Genomic DNA, 20,330 nt, shown 5'->3' on the forward strand with positions numbered 1-20,330 from the left:
CCAGTTACATCAACACTTATAGTCTGTACATGCAGGCTCCTTCAGTTCCTTGATGGCTTAGGTTCTCTGAGGTGAGGACATTCTGAGGCTTGGGGCTTCCTTCGTGGTTCCCAGGTGAATCTGAAATCTGTTCATTCACTTAACTGTGCATGGGACTCCAGATGCGACTGACAGCAGCAGGAACCCACCGGAGTCCTCAGCACAGAGCCTACAGTCTTCAAGCTTTTCGAGGGTCCACAAAAATACTGGAGACCTGAAAAGAAAAAGTGTCTGCTCCCTCTACTCATAGGAGTTCTATGAGAATCCTATTTAATGAGAGATATGGGTCCATTTTATTATTTATCTATTTATTTATTTGGCTGCACCGGGTCTTCGTTGTGGCACGCGGGATCTAGCTCCCTGACCAGGGACCGCACCGGGGCCCCCTGCACTGGGCGCGCGGAGTCTTAACCACTGGACTGCCAGGGAGGTCCCTGGGTCCATTTTAATATGTCTGTGAGAATAAGGCTGCCTGGGCCCACGAAGGACTTAAACCACCTTGTGGCCTGCCCTCAGAGGGCTTCCAGTTTGGAGGTGGAAATAGAGGCACAGACACCCAGGTGCAGTGCTTGTGCAGTGCTTTGAGTAGAGGAAGTTTGGGTGAGTGTGCAAACACAGGCTTCAAAAAGCTAACGATTGAACAGTGAACAGTAAATAGGGAGGAACGTTCTAGGCTGAGGGTACAGCGGATGTGAAGGCTGGAGATGCTGAAGGAGCCTGGTGCAAGTGGTAACGAAGGTGGCCAGCCGGCGGGGTTTCTCGTCCTCGGCGCCATGGGCGTGGAGCTGGGGGGACGGGGCGCGTCCGTGCACTGCAGGTGGTTCTTTTCCAGGAGCATCCTCCCGGCTGTGACAATCAAAACTCCTCCTTTCTCCAGACATTGCCAAATGCCCCCGTCTGAGAACCAGCGCCGAGCGGGGACCGTGGTGAGTGGCCAGGGGCTGCCTGCCCACCCCTGCCCAAGGGCGCAGTGGAGGGAGCCCCTTCCTGTCCAGCATGCAGGTCTGTGCCTGCCCCCGTGTACTCTGGTTTGTGTGACGCTCCATGTGCAGGAGTGGCCGGCAGGCTCCGTCCGAGGGGAGTCAGGCCACGGAAAGGAGGGTGCACCCCGAAGCCCCCTTCCCAGGCTGACTGTGGTTTTCTGTGTTGATGCCTTTCCCCCTGTTGTCTGGGCAGCCAGGCAGGGTGGCTGCGCTCCGGACGTTGGGCTGTTTTGAATGGTGTCATGTGGACTTGATTTTAATGCTTCGAGAAGTTCACCGGAGGGCCTTCATCAGAGCAGCTCACACCTGGAAGAGAAAGTGCCCTGTTGCTGTGAAGGGGCAGGTGGCAGCTCTGAGGTAGAAGGTGTTGGGAGGGTGGGTGTTGAGAGTTCCAGAATCTCCTGTGCAGCAGACCTGTGGCCGGGGAGGAGGGCCTGTTGGTGTCTGGGCTTCCCAGCTGCTCCCCACCGGATGAGGGCCGCCCTGGGGCCTCCAGAGCAACTGCAGCCTCTCCTGCTGCGACCCCACTTCCCAGGGGCTTTTTAACGTTTTCCTGACCTTTAATTTTGATTTCAAATCTACAGAAAACTTGGAATAGTGCAGTGAACACACCTGTGCCCTTTACCTGGATTCACCAGTGTTAACCTTTGCCGTATTTGCTCACGCACTGTGTCTCTGTTCATACTCACACTCACACACATTTCCGCATACACACACACACACACACAAACACACATAAACACACACACATACTCTAACACAAACACGTGCATATACAGACACGCTCACACACATATACACATACACACACCCATATACACATACACACCTGCACACACACACATATACACACGCACACTAATACAAACACACACATATATACACATACATATATACATACAGCACTCACACACACTGACATACACACATACACTCACATATACATGCTCGCACATATACACATACACATACTCACACACATGCCTACATATACACACACACTCATACACACACTTTTTTTCCAGAACCATTTCAGAGTAAGTTGCAAAGCATTGAGACATTTCACCGTTAAATACTCAGCCTGTATCTCTCAAGAACCAGGATATTTTCCAATGTAACCACAATATATTCAACACATATAACATTGATACAATACTAATATTTAATAAATACTCCCTATTAAATTTTCTCCGGTTGCCCAACAGCGGCCTATGATGCCCTCACCTCTCCCCTCCCTGGATTCCATCAAGAACCATTCCCTGTATTTAGTTCTTATACTGCCTTATTTCATTTTCTGATTAGCAGTTATTTGGGGCTCTGGCTTGCCTTTTTGCTGTAAAGTGGATTTTCATTTCAATTTCAGTTAAAATGGCTAATGGGACTTCCCTGGCAGTCCCGTGGTTAGGACTCCGTGCTTCCAGTGCAGGGGGCACAGGTTCGATCCCTGGTTGGGGAACTAAGATCCCACATGCCATGGGGTGTGGCCAAAAAAATAAAATAAAATAAAATGGCTAATGTTTCTATCAGCTTCTGAACTAGACGGGGCTGGTAGGATGGAGAGAAAGCATGGGTTTTCAAATCCAGGCTTGTCACCTGTTAGCTCCATGGCCTTGAGCAGGTTACTTACCTTCTCTTAGCCTTGGTTGTCTCATCTATAAAATGGGAATAATTCCTGCCTTGCAGGCTTGTCATGAGGACCCCACGTGCTCAACAGGCCTGACATTGTGCCTGGCCCTTAGGAATGCTCTAGCAACCACAGTAATTATCACTGTGGTTCTGCAACTTCACCTGGCTTCGCAGGGCAGGAAGGAGCTTTGGGGCAGGTTGGAATTTGGGTTGGTGACCTCAGGACAAATTCCTTATCCCGAGCTCATCACCTACGAATGGTGCTGCGTCCTGCAAACTGCCTGAGCTGCAGAGCCGTCATTACACCTGTTTTGCTCCTGCTGGTGGAGTGCGGTTCAAGAACGCCGAGCCTGGCTTTGGGTGGAGGAGGCTGAAATGTGGAATTTATTAATTAAGGTGGTTGCTCATGAGGCCCTAGAGTCCGGGAGGTTGCGGTTTAATTACTGAGAGTGGAGCTCGTGGAAGTTCTCTCTGGTGCCCCAGCTTTGATGTCGCTGGGGGACCTGAGGCGCCGCCCCAAGTGGGACTCGCAGCCGGGGCTGCAGATGAGGCTCAGGGCGGCCTCCCTCTGCTGAGCGTGTTTCTGTCCACTTACTTGTTTACTGGAGAGCAGTGTAGCATGGGGGGGGGGGGGGGGTACCTGGACGTTCTGGGTTCGAATCCTGCCCCAGAATGGACTAGGACGGGCTAGCTGGGTGAGCATAGACTAGTGCCCTCATCTGTAAAACCTTATAGGGATGCTTGTTGCAAAGACTGAATGATTCATATACGTGGAGGGTTCAGAGCAGCGCCCGGCCAACAGCAGGCCAGAATATATGTCAGCCATTTCTTTCTTTATTTTTTCCGGTACGCGGGCCTCTCACTGTCGCGGCCCCTCCCGTCGCGGAGCACAGGCTCCGGACGCGCAGGCTCAGCGGCCACGGCTCACGGGCCCAGCCGCTCCGCGGCACGTGGGATCTTCCCGGACCGGGGCACGAACCCGCGTCCCCTGCATTGGCGGGCGGACTCTCGACCACTGCGCCACCGGGGAAGCCCCCTCAGCTGTTTCTTTAAAGCAGTGTTCTCACCTGGTGGGGATTTTACCCCCCAGGGAGCACGTGGCAAAGTCTGGAGACATGCTTGGTTGTCACAACCAAGGGGGAGGTGCTTTTGCCTGGTAGAGCCCAGGGATGCTGCTAAATAACCGCCCATGGGTGGCACAGTCACCGCAACAGAGAACTATTCAGTCCAGAATGTCACTAGTGCTGAGGTTGAGAAACCAAGGATTTTGGGCAGCACGTGGAACATGGAAGGAGGTCCTGCTCCTCACCACCCCCACCCTTATCCTTCTTTTGATCCGCTCCCCTCCCGCTCCTCCCCTCGCCGGTGTCCCTCCCGCTGCGCCCAGGGCCCCAGTCCAGCTCCCCCAGGCTTCCCCTGGCTCACCCGCTCACCTGACCGCTGACACCTCCTTTTCCCCTCAGCCAGCTCGGCTTTTTATCAGAGTGCCTATCTCCTTCCTCCTTACTAGGTTATTTACCCACTGATTACTTCTTGTTTATTTCATTTTGTCTGTTCTCCCTTCTCCCCAGAATGTACATAGGGGCTTTTGCCTGTTTTTGCACTGCTGTATCCCAGTCCCAGTAAGTGCTCGGAACGTCTGTCGATTGAATGAATGAACGCGTTCCCCAAGGCCACACGGCTGGTACGTGATATGCCAGGATGTCAGTTCTTTGCCATCACACGTCACTCCTTCTCCCCAAAGTGCCCCCCATAGCCCCCCGCCCCATCCAACACAGCGTCTCCTGGAAGTGCCCCGATGTCTCCTGGATCTGCTCAGTCGCCACGTTCTGACTCCGTCTCCAGAACGCTTTGTGGATGTGCGCGGTGGTACCGACTTCATCTGAAGGACGAGCCTGCTCTGTTTCCACCCAGGGGCTTCTCCGTGGCCCGGGGAGCCCAGCCCCAGCTGTTGGCCTGTCTTCAGGGCCGTCACTGGCAGACCGGCAGCTGGCACATCATACCCACACCCCCTCCCGCAGCTGCAGTGGCAGTCCAGGCTCCGAGGCTGCTCCTGTCCCGCAGTTCCACCTGCCGAAGTGTCCCAAGCCCTCCCATCCTCACTGTCCCTTCTCCGTCACCCCGCAGCCCAAGCCCCGGCCCTCCCCTGGCCCAGCAGGGACCTCCCCTCCAGCTCCTCCCCATCTCTCCTCACACCGCAGCCCTCACGCCACAGCCACAGGGGTCTCGGGCTTTACCCGACTCTCCCGCTTGAACCTCTCCTCACCCTGCCGAGACCCATGTGGCCCAGCATCTTGACCCCCCTCACCCGCCTCCCCGACCTCAGCTACACCTTCTTCCTCCGGTTTTCCCAAAGGCCCAGTCTCTCCCTGTTTGAGGACCTTTACACGTGTGCGTGTGCGTGTGCGTGTCCCAGCCCAGCTTCTCCTGACCTGGGTAGCAGCTCAGAAGTCACCTCCAAGGGTGCCTGCCCCCAGGGCGAGGTCAGATTCCCAGCTGCGCGTCCTAGGGCACCTTGCACTTACCACCCCCGGCCCCCATCATTTATCATCATCTGAGGCTCCGTTTACCGGGGTGTGACTTGCTTCGTGCCCGTCTCCCCTGATCACGGGGAGCCATCATCACAAGCTGCTCGCCGGTGTTTCCTCAGTGCCCAGCACAGGGCCCAGCATATAACAAGCAGATGCTCGGTAATTGTTTGTTCAAAGGACGTCTGTTCCCTCTGCTTGCAGCGCCCTTCCGCATCTTCTCTACCAGCGTCTCCTACTAGGCATCCTTCAAGACCCAGTTTCAGGGTCCCCTGCTGGGAGCCGGCCCCTCCCCTTCCTCTGTGTCGTCACAGAGCTTTGCACACCTCCTTACTCTGCCAGTCAGCTACACCGGGTCGAGGCCCTGGGTGTTTTCCTCCCACCTCTGAGCTGCTCAGGGGGAGGTGCCGGGCACGGCACGTTACATGCAGTTGGCACTCTTGGAAGTGTTTGTGTTTTTAACCTGACCTGCCTTTTTGGTTCATTGTTACATATGATCTGTGTTGTTTTCCATTTGCCTTGTGCAGTGTGGTTTCCTCAGCCATTCTGGTAGCTCCTGGAAGGCAGGCTTAGTGTCACAGCCCCACCTTTGTAGCTCCTGCTTCCTGAGCCTGACACAGGGCTGTGTTCACCTGGAGAGGTTTTATTTTAGTAAATCTTTCCTGAGTCCATGTGATGTCTGCTTGAGGTTACCGGCCCCTTGGCGGTTGAGAGAGCCTGACATCCTTTCCCTCATTCTGGACTGGCTACATAGTTTGTGGCACCCGATGCAGGACCCCTTGTTAAAAAATCATTCAGAATTGTAAGACGGCCACGGGAGAGCATTAAACCAAGAGTAGGGCCCTTATGAATGCTCGGACCGGTGCTGGTGCCCAGGCCTCATCCCCTTGCGGCCTCCGAGGGAGGACACGGTAGAGGTCCTGATTTCCTTTTGACCAGTGGCAAACTGGAGGGCTCAGAGGGCAGTGACTGACCTCAGGTTTGCACCGCTGACCATCGACAGGGTAGAACGGGAAACAGAGTCCAGCTCCGGGAGCGTGCTCTCTGTCTCCACCGGCTCTGGGGCCCCAGGAGCTTTGGTCCTCGGCTTCCTCCTCTGTAAATTGGGAACATTGACCTGATCATCGGGTGGCAAATGGCACAGCTGGAGTGAGTCCCCAGATGGTCCCGTCAGGAGACATCTCATCCCGCAGGCGCCCTCTCCTTCAAGTCATGAAGCCAGGGTTCCTCTCTGCTTCTTGGACAGTCGGAGCCCTGTAGACAGTAGGAGGCTAATTGGCTGTTGTGATAGTTGGAGAAATTAAAGCCCCTCAGAAGTGGGAGAAGGTTGTCTCTTTTCATCTCTTTTTGAAGGAATGTGGGGACTTGGGTAGAAGGTTCCCCAGGGCTCCTTGGTATTTCAGTGCTTTGAAGTCTAGAGGAATAAAAGAGCAATTAATCGCTGTAAATGTCTTTCCGGTACGGTAGGCTGAGGTGGGGGGGTGACAGTGGCGGGTGACTGCTCTTCCATCCCAGGGCCATCACTGGTCAAAGGGCTCTGCAGACCAGAGACCCAGGGTCAGAGCAGCATCTCCCTGTAGGGGAGGCTTCTAAATCTCACTTCCTCCGGAAAGCACATTTTCCTCAGCCTCTCGGGTGAGTGAGTAGCAGAGATTGCTGAAGACAGATGGGTTGCAGAGCTCCCCTTGGTCCTCTAGAATAGGTTTCTCAATTTATCCAAAGACATCTGTCCTCGCCGCAGGGCTGAGAGCCAGGAGTCCACCTTTAAACCAAGTGCTCCGAGGCCCACGCGCCGCAGTGGAGGGGTGGCCGGGCTGCCACGGGCAGGCGAGACTCCGGCCCCCCCGCCTGCACCTCCACCCACCATTAGCAGCCTCCCTCCTGCCCGGTCAACCTGCAGAGGACCCAAACGATGAGGGTGTGTGTGGAAGGCCAAAGAAGAGAAGAGAATGTTCTCTGATTCCTAGAAGAGGTGTGTTTGGGGCAAGCAGACCTGTGGCCAGACTAGCAGGCTGTAAATTATCTGCATCTGTGTGTGTGTGTGTGTGTGTGTGTGTGTGTGTGTGTGTGTGTGTAAACTTATGTTTCCATATACAACTACAGATGTTCCCCAAGCACACAAACACCATGCAAGTCTGAGCACAAAGTGGGCGGAGCGCCGAGGTAGCTGTGCCTGGCTCGTTGTGCTGTTTGCTTCTCGGGCAGGTGCAGGACTTGCCCATCAGCTGCCCGGGAGTGATTCACTCTGGTCCTCGACCTCTCCCAGCACGGCTCTCAATTGGCCTCGGTGACTAACCCAAGGGGAGGAGGGTGTGTGGTGACCTGCTTTGGCTGGAAATGACAGTGCATAGCTGCAGTCAGCACCTTATCCCAGGGTGCTGGTGCAAGTTCCTGGGCTGGCCAGACATACAGATATTTCTGGACCGTGCAGGTCCCTTGGCCACAAGCTTCCCACCGTCCGCCTGTATCCCACAGCACCGGCCATGGGCTCCTCCGGCTCCTCCCGTGACCCGGGTTCTGTGTTTCCACAGGGCTGCACCTTCCTCCTTCTCCCCGGCCACAACCTGCCCATCACAGTTGAGCACCTGTTTTCCTGAAGGTGATTTCCAGAAGCAGGTAAGGACCCCAGGGGAAGGACGTCTGGTAGAGTGGGCATAGAACGGTGCTGAGGAGAGGGCCTTGGGTACCGGCTCTAGGGCTGACCGTGAAGCTGGCACATCTCATATCCTTTCTTCATTGTCCTGATAATGCTCATTGCTTCAGCTGTGTGGGTTCTTAACAGTGAGCGTTGTGGTTCTGCTGATGTCTTTTAGGCTGTTAAGATGTGTAAGGTCTGAATTCATATTTTATATTAGCTCTGTGAATCACACAATTATATGCCATGGTATTTTCATACAGTGTAAACATTGTACAGATGAAAATGTACATTTTAAAACATGAACATTTAAAATATATCACTTTTTTTTTTTAATGGACAAAAGTCAAGTGCTGGGACCCATGGGGGAGAGGTGGCTTGTGTACCTATAGCCCCCCCTGTTTTCTGGCCAAACCTGAGGTCAGGCAGCATTTCCAAGCAGGTGGTAGGCCACCCTGGGTATAAACGTATATTCCAATTTACATAAGTGTGGGTGTTAAACAGCATTAGCTTTAAGTTTATAAACCAAAAGGAGTGCAGGTCGCCGTGTTTGTATTTGCCCCCCCCCCCGACCCCCCGCCTGTCAAAGGGAGGCCAGCTTTCAAAGTCGTTTATCAGAATGGGTCTGACTTCTGCGTGTTCTGCTCTCTGGGTCTTTCCTGCTCTACCTCCCAGTTCTTCCAGAGTGAGATCAGCTGTTTCCAAGCTGGAGCTCATGTGCATAGAGATTAGGTTCCTCTAATCTCTGGGCAGGAACGTGGTATCTTATGGACGGACGACCTCGATGCCTCCCAGAAAATGCGGTGTGGCCTCCCAGGCCATGAGCCACATTTGTCACTTTGTATGCATCCTTCCCAGTGGTTGGGAACCCCTTCCTGACTGTCTTCTACCTACCAACCTTCCTTCAACAGAGATGCAGGCTCAGAACCAACAGAAGTGTGTGGAAGGGGTGTGGGGGGATGAATGCATCTGTCTGTCTGCAATGAATGTATGGACCTCAGTTTCTCTGAAGTGCATTTGTCCCAATCAGGTGTAATTTCCTGGAATCACACCCATTTTTGCATAGGCCGTGGATATCTGTGACACAACATCCATTTAGCCACAAGCCTCTCCCCTCGCCTTTTGTTTGCATAGTTGCCTGCTTCTTTCCATTTTCTATTTTTTGGCTCATGTATTTGTCGTTTCCCTGTTTAGCTTCCAGAATGTTATATCTTTTTTTTTTTTTTTTTTTTGTGGTACACGGGCCTCTCACTGTCGCGGCCCCTCCCGTCGCGGAGCACAGGCTCAGGACGCGCAGGCTCAGCGGCCATGGCTCACAGGCCCAGCCGCTCCGCGGCATGTGGGATCTTCCCGGACCGGGGCACGAACCCGTATCCCCTACATCGGCAGGCGGATTCTCAACCACCGCGCCACCAGGGAAGCCCCAGAATGTTATATCTTAAGACAGGGAGCAGGTCTGTCTCTGACTTGGGCAGTTAACACTGAGGGATTTTCTTAGGATTTAGGATGGAAGCTCCACCATCTTAGGCGGTGGTGTGTTTATGGGGTCACCAGGGGACCATAACTGAGAGGCAGCGTTACCTTACCTTCGACTCTCACGGCTGAGGACTGAATGAATAATGATTGTGTCCAAATTCTTTGCAGTTTGCACTTAGGTAATTTAAACACATTTTAGTGGGGACCAGTTCTTGATCCCTACAGGGAGGAATAAGAATTCTCAAGTGAAGTTAATCTGATGTGTGTCAAAACTGTGATGAAAACTTAACCACATGTTCGCTTGGACAGGCGCCAAACTCAAACACACTGTAACACACTTGCGGCATACCAGCGACTGAAAGGTCGTCGTTGTTTGGGTTGATTGTGATTTATTCTCTTCAATTATTTCCTTCACGTTGGCACCCTTGATGCAGCTTCTGTTTAGGACGGAATTAAGTAAACAGGTCCCAGTGTTCTCACCCATCAGGATTGGAGTGTGGAGGGCAGGAGCACGTGTTCACACCACAGTCTGCCCTGACCCATCCCTGGGTGTTCTCTCTGTCAGGCAGCAGGGTGCAGTCAGCTCAAACTAGAGCTCGAAGAATCCTAGAAGACCAGAATTTTTAGGAATGGCAGGAGTCCTCCCAAGGCAAGGAGAAACAGTTTAAGAACTGGTCTCTGCCAGGGAAGTGTGAACAGGGAGTGACCTGGCCCCAAAGACCCACTGAGGCACCAGTGACACCCCAGGCCCACGGCTGGGTGTGTGAGGCCCCCTGGTAATCACAGTGTGAGTGTGGTGGGTGCCCGGGGATAGTGGAGCTACAGTGGAACAGCACCGGTCTGTACAGGACGCCAAGGGTAGGATTATTGGGAGGAGCAAAGTTCTGTGAAATAGACCCCGTGTAAAATGATTGACACGGGCACCCCCTCACACACACACTCCTGTGGGTTCTGAGCCCTCATATCCCTGTTGGAGGAAGCTTGGCTGGTCAGGAAAGGACAGTGAGGAAGGAGCTCTCAACCTCTGTGAAGCCAGCGTCCCGAGGTTCTGGGACGCACAGCAAAACCAGAGACATATCCTTGCCTGGGTAGAGCTGGCCCCTAAATGGGGGGATAGAGCTTGCTCTGGGACCCGGGACTGGGGGTGGTTTGTGACAGTAGGACCACTACGAAGCCTTGAACCAGAAGGGCCTTTGGGGGGCTTGTGTTGGGGGCCGAGGGGGTGGGGGGTGAGGGGGCAGTAGCACGGGGGTAGGGGAGCGGGTGGGCGTGGCCCTGGAGCTCTGTTTCTTGTGTGTGTGGCGACATCTAGTGGCCAGTCCCTTGTCTTCCACAAGGAGAGGGCCAACTGACCATTAGCCCTTGGACGCGGGACAGAATCAGAAGACTTTTACCCCTGGAAGCCCTAATTCCCAATTTGAAGGCTTCGTGGAGCATTTCAGATGACCTCGGAGAACACGACAGCCCAAGGCACACAAAATACTCAGGAATGAGAGTCTTTGGAAAAGCTAAATTTGGTTATGGAGACTGGATTAGGGACTTGCATTTGACCGTAAGTGATGTGGACATGGTAGGACGTGGAAGTCCAGGACCCACAGGCTGTCTGGGTTCTCTCTTCAGCCAACTGGCCAGGGCTGCGGGAAGATGGGGCAAGTGAAGCAGCCGCGGCCCCGGCCCTCCAGCAGGTGCAGGAAGACCGTGAGCTCGCACCCTGGCAGGTGCTCTAGGAAGTGGACGAGGGACTTCCCTGGCGGCCCAGTGGTTAAGATTACACGCTCCCAATGCAGGGGGCACAGGTTCAGTCCCTGGTCGGGGAACTAAGATCTGCATGCTGCATGGTACAGCCCAAAAAAAACAAAAGAAAAAGAAACTGGGACGTGATGGGACCGCATGCCGAAGAGGGCCTGGGTGGGGCGCGTGACCTGCTTCGGTCATGCAGTCAGGAAAGGCTCCCCAGGAACTCATCTAAGCGAGCGGAAAAGAAGCCAGTTCCAGCCTGGGGGGCCCAGTGCAAAGGCTGCTGGGGAGGAGCTTCTTGGCAGGTCCTAGAAACAGACTGGGGGCCAGCGAGACGGAGGGGAGGAGTGGGAGCGAGAGGCATGGCCGGCCATGTGGGGTCCTGGCAAGGGCGTGAAGCGTATCCTGGGGTAGGTTGGAGTGGGGAGAAATGTCATCCATTCTGGCTTTTAAAAAGATCATTCCGGTTAGGTAGCCGCACCCACCAAAGGGCAGACAGCAGAAGCAAGAAGAACTATAATACTGCATGCAGCCTGTGGAACAAAAACCACATTCACAGAAAGATAGACAAGATGAAAAGGCAGAGGGCTATGTACCAGATGAAGGAACAAGATAAAACCCCAGAAAAACAACTAAATGAAGTGGAGATAGGCAACTTTCCAGAAAAAGAATTCAGAATAATGATAGTGAAGATGAGCCAGGACCTCAGAAAAAGAATGGAGGCAAAGATTGAGAAGATGCAAGAAATGTTTAACAAAGACCTAGAAGAACAAACAAACAGAGATGAACAATACAATAACAAATGAAAACTACACTAGAAGGAATCAATAGCAGAATAACTGAGGCAGAAGAACGGATAAGTGACCTGGAAGACAGAATGGTGGAATTCACTGCCACGGAACAGAATAAAGAAAAAAGAATGAAAAGAAATGAAGACAGCCTAAGAGATCTCTGGGATAGCATTAAACGCAACAACATTCGCATTATAGGGGTCCCAGAAGGAGAAGAGAGAGAGAAAGGACCAGAGAAGATATTTGAAGAGATTATAGTCAGAAACTTCCCTAACGTGCGAAAGGAAATAGCCACCCAAGTCCAGAAAGCAGAGAGTCCCATACAGGATAAACCCAAGGAGAAACACACCAAGACACATAGTAATCAAATTGGCAAAAATTAAAGACAAAGAAAAGTTATTGAAAGCAGCAAGGGAAAAACGACAAATAACATACAAGGGAACTCCCATAAGGTTAACAGCTGATTTCTCAGCAGAAACTCTACAAGCCAGAAGGAAGTGGCATGATATACTTAAAGGGATGAAAGGGAAGAACCTAAAACCAAAATTACTCTACCCAGCAAGGATCTCATTCAGTTTCTATGGAGAAATCAAAAGCTTTACAGACAAGCAAAAGCTAAGAGAATTCAGCACCACCAAACCAGCTCTACAGCAAATGCTAAAGGAACTTCTCTAAGTGGGAAACACAAGAGAAGAAAAGGACCTACAAAAACAAATCCAAAACAATTAAGACAATGGTCATAGGAACATACATCTCGATAATTACCTTAAATGTGAATGGATTAAATGCTCCAACCAAAAGACACAGGCTCGCTGAATGGATACAAAAATAAGACCCATCTATATGCTGCTTACAAGAGACCCACTTCAGACCTAGAGACACATGCAGACTGAAAGTGAGGGGATGGAAAAAGATATTCCATGCAAATGGAAACCAAAAGAAAGCTGGAGTAGCAATACTCATATCAGATAAAATAGACTTTAAAATAAAGAATGTTACAAGAGACAAGGAAGGACACTACATAATGACCAAGGGATCAATCCAAGAAGAAAATATAACAATTATAAATATGTATGCACCCAACATAGGAGCACCTCAATACGTAAGGCAACTGCTAACAGCTATAAAAGAGGAAATCAACAGTAACACAGTAATAGTGGGGGACTTTAACACCTCACTTACACCAATGGACAGGTCATCCAAAATGAAAATAAATAAGGAAACAGAAGTTTAAATGATGCAATACACCAGATAGATTTAATTGATATTTATAGGACATTCCATCCAAAAACAGCAGATTACACTTTCTTCTGAAGTGCACACGGAACATTCTCCAGGATCGATCACATCTTGGGTCACAAATCAAGCCTCAGTAAATTTAAGAAAATTGAATCATAGCAAGCATCTTTTCTGACCACAACGCTATGAGATTAGAAATGAATTACAGGGAAAAAAATGTAAAAAACACCAACACATGGAGGCTAAACAATACATTACTAAATAACCAAGAGATCACTGAAGAAATCAAAGAGGAAATAAAAAAATACCTAGAGACAAATGGCAATGAAAACACGAAGATCCAAAACCTATGGGATGCAGCAAAAGTAGTTCTAAGAGGGAATTTTATAGCTATACAAGCCTACCTCAAGAAACAAGAAAAATCTCAAACAATCTAACCTTACACCTAAAGGAACTAGAGAAAGAAGAACAAACAAAACCCAAAGTTAGCAGAAGGAAAGAAATTGTAAAGATCAGAGCAGAAATAAATGAAATAGAAACAAAGAAAACAATAGCAAAGATCAATTAAACTAAAAGCTGGTTCTTTGAGAAGATAAACAAAATTGACAAACCATTAGACAGACTCATTAAGAAAAAGAGGGGGCTTCCCTGGTGGTGCAGTGGTTAAGAATCCGTCTGGCAGTGCAGGGGACGCAGGTTCGTGCCCTGGTCTGGGAAGATCCCACATGCTGAGGAGCAACTAAGCCCATGCACCACAACTACTGAGCCTGTGCTCTAGAGCCCACGAGCCACAGCTACTGAGCCTGTGTGCCACAACTACTGAAGCCTGGGCTCCACAACAAGAGAAGCCACCGCAATGAGAAGCCCGCGCACCACAACAAAGAGTAACCTCCGCTTGCCACAACTAGAGAAAGCCTGTGTGCAACAACGAAGACCCAACATAGCCAAAAATAAATAAATAAAGTAAATAAATAAATTTTTTTAAAAAAAAGAAAAAGAGGGAGAGGACTCAAATCAATAAAATTAGAGATGAAAAAGGAGAGGTTACCACAGACACCGCAGAAATACAAAGCATCCTAAGAGACTACTACAAGCAACTCTATGCCAATAAATTGGACAACCTGGAAGAAATGGACAAATTCTTAGAAATGCACAAGCTGCCGAGACTGAACCAGGAAGAAACAGAAAATATGAACAGACCAATCACAAGTAATGAAATTGAAACTGTGATTAAAAATCTTCCAACAAATAAAAGTCCAGGACCAGATGGCTTCACAGGTGAATTCTATCAAACATTTAAAGAAGAGCTAACACCCATCCTTCTCAAACTCTTCCAAAAAATTGCAGAGGAAGGAACACTCCCAAACTCCTTCTATGAGGCCACCATCACCCTGATACCAAAACCAGACAAAGATACTACAAAAAAATGAAAATTACAGACCAATATCACTGATGAATATAGATGCAAAAATCCTCAACAAAATACTATCAAACAGAATCCAACAACACATTAAAAGGATCATACACCACGATCAAGTGGGATTTATCCCAGGGATGCAAGGATTCTTCAATATATGCAAATCAATCAATGTGATACACCATATTAACAAATTGAAGAAGAAAAACCATATGATCATTTCAATAGATGCAGAAAAAGCTTTTGACAAAATTCAACGCCCATTTATGATAAAAACTCTCCAGAAAGTAGGCATAGAGGAAACCTACCTCAACATAATAAAGGCCATATACGACAAACACACAGCAAACATCGTTCTCAATGCTGAAAAACTGAAAGCATTTCCTCTAAGATCAGGAACAAGACAAGGATGTCCACTCTCACCACTATTATTCAACATAGTTTTGGAAGTCCTAGCCAAGGCAATCAGAGAAGGAAAAAAAATAAAAGGAATACAAATTGGAAAAGAAGAAGTATCACTGTTTGCAGATGACATGATACTATACATAGAGAATCCTAAAAATGCCACCAGAAAACTACTAGAGCTAATGAATGAATTTGGTAAAGTTGCAGGATACAAAATTAATGCACAGAAATCTTTTGCATTCCTATACACTAATGATGAAAATATGAAAGAGAAATTAAGGAAACACTCCCATTTACCATTGCAACAAAAAGAATAAAATACCTAGGAATAAACCTACCTAGGGAGACAAAAGACCTGTATGCAGAAAACTACAAGACACTGATGAAATAAATTAAAGATGATACCAACAGATGGAGAGATATACCATGTTCTTGGATTGGAAGAATCAATATTGTGAAAATGACTTTGGTACCGAAAGCAATCTACAGATTCAGTGCAATCCCTATCGAACTACCAATGGCATCCTTTATGGAACTAGAACAAAAAAATCTTAAAATTTGTATGGAGACACAAAAGACCACGAATAGCCAAAGCGGTCTTGAGGGAAAAAAACGGAGCTAGAGGAATCAGACTCTGGCTTCAGACTATACTACAAAGCTACAGTAATCAAGACAATATGTTACTGGCACAAAAACAGAAATATAGATCAATGGAACAAGATAGAAAGCCCAGAGATAAACCCACGCACCTATGGTCAACTAATCTAAGACAAAGGAGGCAAGGATATATATACAATGGAGAAAAGACAGTCACTTCAATAAGTGGTGCTGGGAAAACTGGACAGCTACATGTAAAAGAATGAAATTGGAACACTCTCTAACACCATACACAAAAATAAACTCAAAATGGATTCGCGACCTAAATGTAAGACTGGGCACTATAAAACTCTTAGAGGAAAGCATAAGAAGAACACTCTTTAACATAAATCACAGCAAGATCTTTTTTGACCCACCTCCTATAGAGTAATGGAAATATAAACAAAAATAAACAAATGGGACCTAACGAAACTTCAAAGCTTTTGCACAGGAAAGGTAACCATAAACAAGACGAAAAGATAACCCTCAGAGTGGGAGAAAATATTTGCAAATGAATCAACAGACAAAGGATTAATCTCCAAAATATATAAACAGCTCATGCAGCTCAATACTAAAGAAACAACGCAATCCAAAAATAGGCAGAAGACCTAGATAGACATTTCTCCAAAGAAGACATATAGAAGGCCAAGAAGCACATGAAAAATTGCTCAACATCTCTAATTATTAGAGAAATGCAAATCAAAACTACAGTGAGGTATCCCCTCACACCAGTTAGAATGGGCATCATCAGAAAATCTACAAACAAATGCTGGAGAGGGTGTGGAGAAGAGGGAACCCTCTTGCACTGTTGGTGGGAATGTAAATTGATACAGCCACTATGGAGAACAGTATGGAGGTTCCTTAAAAAATGAAAAATAGAATTACCATACGACCCAGCAATCCCACTACTGGACATATACCCAGAGAAAACCATAATTCAAAAAGACACATGCACCCCAATGTTCATTGCAGCACTGGTTACAATAGCCAGGTCATGGAAGCAACCTAAATTCCCATTGACAGACGAATGGATAAAGATGTGGTACATATATACAATGGAATATTACTCAGCGGCCATAAAAAGGAACAAAATTGAGTCATTTGTTGAGACGTGGATGGGTCTGGAGAGTGTCATACAGAGTGAAGTAAGTCAGAAAGAGAAAAACAAATATCGTATATTAATGCATGTATGTGGAACCTAGAAAAATGGTCCAGATGAACCGGTTTACAGGGCAGAAGTTGAGACACAGATGTAGAGAACAAACATATGGACACCAAGGGGGAAAGCCACAGGGGCGTGGGGATGGTGGTGTGCTGAATTGGGAGATTGGGATTGACTTGTACACACTGATGTGTATACAATTGATGACTAATAAGAACCTGCTGTATAAAGAAATAAAGTTCAAAAATAAAGAAAAACCACACAACTTATTTTTTAAAATAAATAAATAAAAATAATTTTTTAAAAAAGATCATTCCGGCTACTTGCACTGGGTGGTGGAGTGGAAGGAAGTGAGAAGGGGTGGACAGGAGGAGGAGTGATCCCCCAGAACCAAGCCTCCCCACTCAGCTGTGCTGGGAACTGAGGGCTGGCCGCTGCACGGGTGCACCTGGCCCCAGGGGACGGCTGGCTGCCTCTCACCAGAGGTCGTTCTGCAGGCAGCTCACCCCTCCTTCCTGGTTACCAGTTCTTAATTAGACCCTTTTCTGAACCAGGAGGAGGTGACAGGGTAGCAGACAGTAGAAGAGGGAGCCTGGGCTTTGGTGATGGAAAGGAAGGACCTGTAAGAAGACGGCACTGCACTGAGTGCACAACTGCTACGTTCTTTTGCAGCTATGCGTATTGCTATGCAATACGCATTTTGCCCTATTGTGCAGGCATTTAGGGCCGCAGCCCCTGTTAGCTTCTGGGGACTGAGCGGTTGACAGGAGCCTCCAGGGAGGCAGCCGCCCAGGGCTCTGGCGCCTTTCTGAGTCTGCCCTTCGCCTGGGAGAGCCTGCCGGTCCGAGGCGTGCTGGCCCCTGAGGGATGGGCGGTGTGAGGAGTGCCCATGGCCGGCAAGCCCGGCTCCCCTGGTCCTCCGAGTGCGGCTCCTTGGTACCAGGGCTGCCAGGGCTCCGCCCCCACCAGCTGCTGCGTTATTTCTGACTCATCCAGGAGTTACAAGTGTGTAACCCAAACCCCTCCACGCCCGGCTTCCTCGCCCCCAGCTCCTCCCAGAGGGAGGAAACCCTGGGACTTCTCTCCTGGGACCTTCCTGCAGGTCGGGTCCCTGCTGCACCGGGACTCAGCTGCCGCGTGCAGGAGCCACCCTGTGACAGGTGGGTGGGCTTGTGAGGGTGGCGGCAGCAAGCCCGGGCGGGTGTGTGTGCCCGGAACCCCGGGGGACTCTTTGGAGCCCAGCCCAGGAGGCAGCCTCTTGAACTCGTCAGGGACTTTTGCAGAGGAAGCTGTCTTGGTGTTTGGGGGCTGGGTCCTGATCCCATGGCTTCTCCAGCTACAGGCTCCAGTCGGCTGCCTCTGGTCACGTCACTTTGCTCGTGGAAGTTGCTGGCTTTGAAAGACGGGGACACTTTGGCTTTCATGCAGCACGTCTCCTGGGCTCATAGCAGGAGCCTTGCTGAGGGGTGGCTGGAAGGCAGAGCTGGCCAGGAGTCTGGGTGAGCTCAGCCACCTGGGCCTGACAGCTCCACACGCAGAGGGCCACCGGTGCCTGCCCCGGGGAGATCCCTGCTCAGTCTGGCTGTCGGGCCAGCAGGCGTGAGGCAGGAACGGGCAACTCGCCACCTGCTCTGGGCTCTCAGAAACTAGCCCCTGATGCAACATGGGCGGCCTGACAACTCGTCCTGACACCGCCCCACCCCGCGCTTCTCCTTGCTCTGCAGGAGTCCCCAGAGCTGGCCAGGGGATGAACCGCGAGGGGGCCCCCGGGAAGAGTCCGGAGGAGATGTACATTCAGCAGAAGGTCCGGGTGCTGCTTATGCTGAGGAAGATGGGCTCCAACGTGAGTACCTCTGGGGCGTCGAGCAGCAGGCCCCCCCCAGGGAGGGTGCCTGGTGCAGGCGGGCAGAGGGGCTGTAACCACCTTCTGTAGCAGCTGTGGTCTGGGGAGGGGGATGCCAGGCCTCTGGCTTGGCTGTGGCTAATTCAGGCTCCCGGGCACAGGCACCGGCATGTCCAGTTCGGCGGGGAACTGAGGCTCCAAGTTTGGACCAAGTGGGTGAGGGTCCTAAAGGCCCTGACCTTCCTCTCCTCCACTCTCCGAGAGTCTTCTCTTCGTGGTGACCCGGGGGCAGGAGTGCCGCCGAGAGGGCAGCAGATGTGCAGTGGCCCTTCTCAAGAGGAGAGGGAGGGGCTCCCCAAGCAGGGCCCGCCCTACGCTGGAATCCCCGTCCCCGATCCGATCCCGGTGGCGAGGCCTGTGGGCCCCGTGGACCAAGTTTCAGGGATGGGAGCAGAGGGGAGAGGGTGCTCAGCCTGGAACTAAAAGGTCAGTTCTCAACAACAGAGGCCCAGGGAGCGGGTGCGGGCCGCCCTTCACCCAGCCCTTTCGCCCTCGCAGCTGACGGCCAGCGAGGAGGAGTTCCTGCGCACCTACGCGGGGGTGGTCAACAGTCAGCTCAGCCAGCTACCCCAGCACTCCATCGACCAGGGTGAGTCCATCGACCAGGGTGAGTGAGGCCATGGACCAGGGTGAGTCGTCGAGGGCCCGCATGGCCAGCGACAGCAAGTTGTGACTCCTTTAGAAAGCGTAGCTCCAGCCCTTCCAGATGGGTGGTCCATGAGAGAGAGATTTCGGGGCTGCAGCTCCCTCACCCACAGAGCTGAGCCCCGGGTGGCGGCAGTGTCCAGACGTGGAGCCTGCGGAGCCTCCAGAGCCTCCAGGCCGGTCCCTTCTCCTTCCCCAGCTGGGAGCCAAGGACCCAGCCAGGTAATGGTGGGGGGGGATCCCTTTCTAGGCCTGGGGGAGGAAGAGGAAGAAATGGAGGTGTCTGGGGGCCCCATAGCTGCAGAGGCTCTGGTGGTTGCATTTCTTCAGCCTTTGCCTGCCCCCCGCCCCAGTAGCCTGTTCAGGACAAGGAGACCACCCTCGTGTGCAGGGGCCTGCTCTGGGCGCAGGCTGCACGGTGGCTGCTGTGCTCCTGGCTGTGCCCGGGAAGGTGGCCCCAGTGGCCCTGGAGGTCTCCACGTGCCCAGGGGAGTTACTGCTCTTGGGTACCCTCAGCCGGTTGTAATGATGGTAGTGAGTAACGCTGAGTGTTTATTGTCTAGTAGGCTCGAGCTGCCGGCTTTATTACTTCTACTTAGCAGGCAAGGAAACTGGGGTTCAGAAGCAATAAGCCACTGCAGCCAGTTGCTGGGGGGCCCAGGATGCAAACCTGCAGCCCGATTGCAGAGCTGGGTTTGTCTCTGTCCTGGAGCCGCAGGAAGCTGCCGGGCACCCAATGGACTCTCCCTTCCTGGAAGCCTTATCCTGAGCCTGTAGCCCAGGACCCTGACCACCAGTTTCCAGTTGCTTGGAATTCTTGGCCGTTAAATGGTGCAGCCGGCGGCCTTTCTGGTGTGAGTGGGCTCCCAGGAGCAGAGTGCTGATGGGTGTGTTTGCTGATCCCTGAGGCCGGGGAGGTGAGCAGACCTGGCACGCGGCCCTGCTTTTCCTAGGCTGCCCTTCTCCCGGATGTCACACGCAGGGCTCTGCCCTGGCGCAGGGCCCGGCTCCCGAGCTCTGACGCTGGGTGTGACCCAGCCTGTGCGTCCAAGTCAGCAGAAATGTACAGGGTGTTGCTGCGGCCCCAGCAGCTCCCAGGGACAGCCGC

The 20,330-nt window shown here is 51.1% G+C and overlaps 1 protein-coding gene across 4 annotated transcripts in view; it reads left to right on the top strand.

The window, feature by feature from the left end:
• Positions 1 to 20,330, top strand: part of CTNNBIP1 (catenin beta interacting protein 1) — a 68,353-nt gene that overhangs the window by 15,539 nt on the left and 32,484 nt on the right. For 2 of the 4 annotated variants that reach the window (XM_059052820.2, XM_067017937.1), the window contains exons 2-4: positions 7,708 to 7,792; positions 18,399 to 18,517; positions 19,076 to 19,166. In XM_059052820.2, the coding sequence (XP_058908803.1) occupies positions 18,422 to 18,517; positions 19,076 to 19,166 (187 nt within the window). In that variant the 5' untranslated portion in view covers positions 7,708 to 7,792; positions 18,399 to 18,421. The remainder of the gene's footprint in view (positions 1 to 7,707; positions 7,793 to 18,398; positions 18,518 to 19,075; positions 19,167 to 20,330) is intronic. The other 2 variants (XM_067017941.1, XM_067017950.1) reach the window with 1 other exon arrangement.

Source organism: Kogia breviceps, chromosome 1 (genome assembly GCF_026419965.1).
Source record: "Kogia breviceps isolate mKogBre1 chromosome 1, mKogBre1 haplotype 1, whole genome shotgun sequence".
Lineage (NCBI taxonomy): Eukaryota > Metazoa > Chordata > Mammalia > Artiodactyla > Physeteridae > Kogia > Kogia breviceps.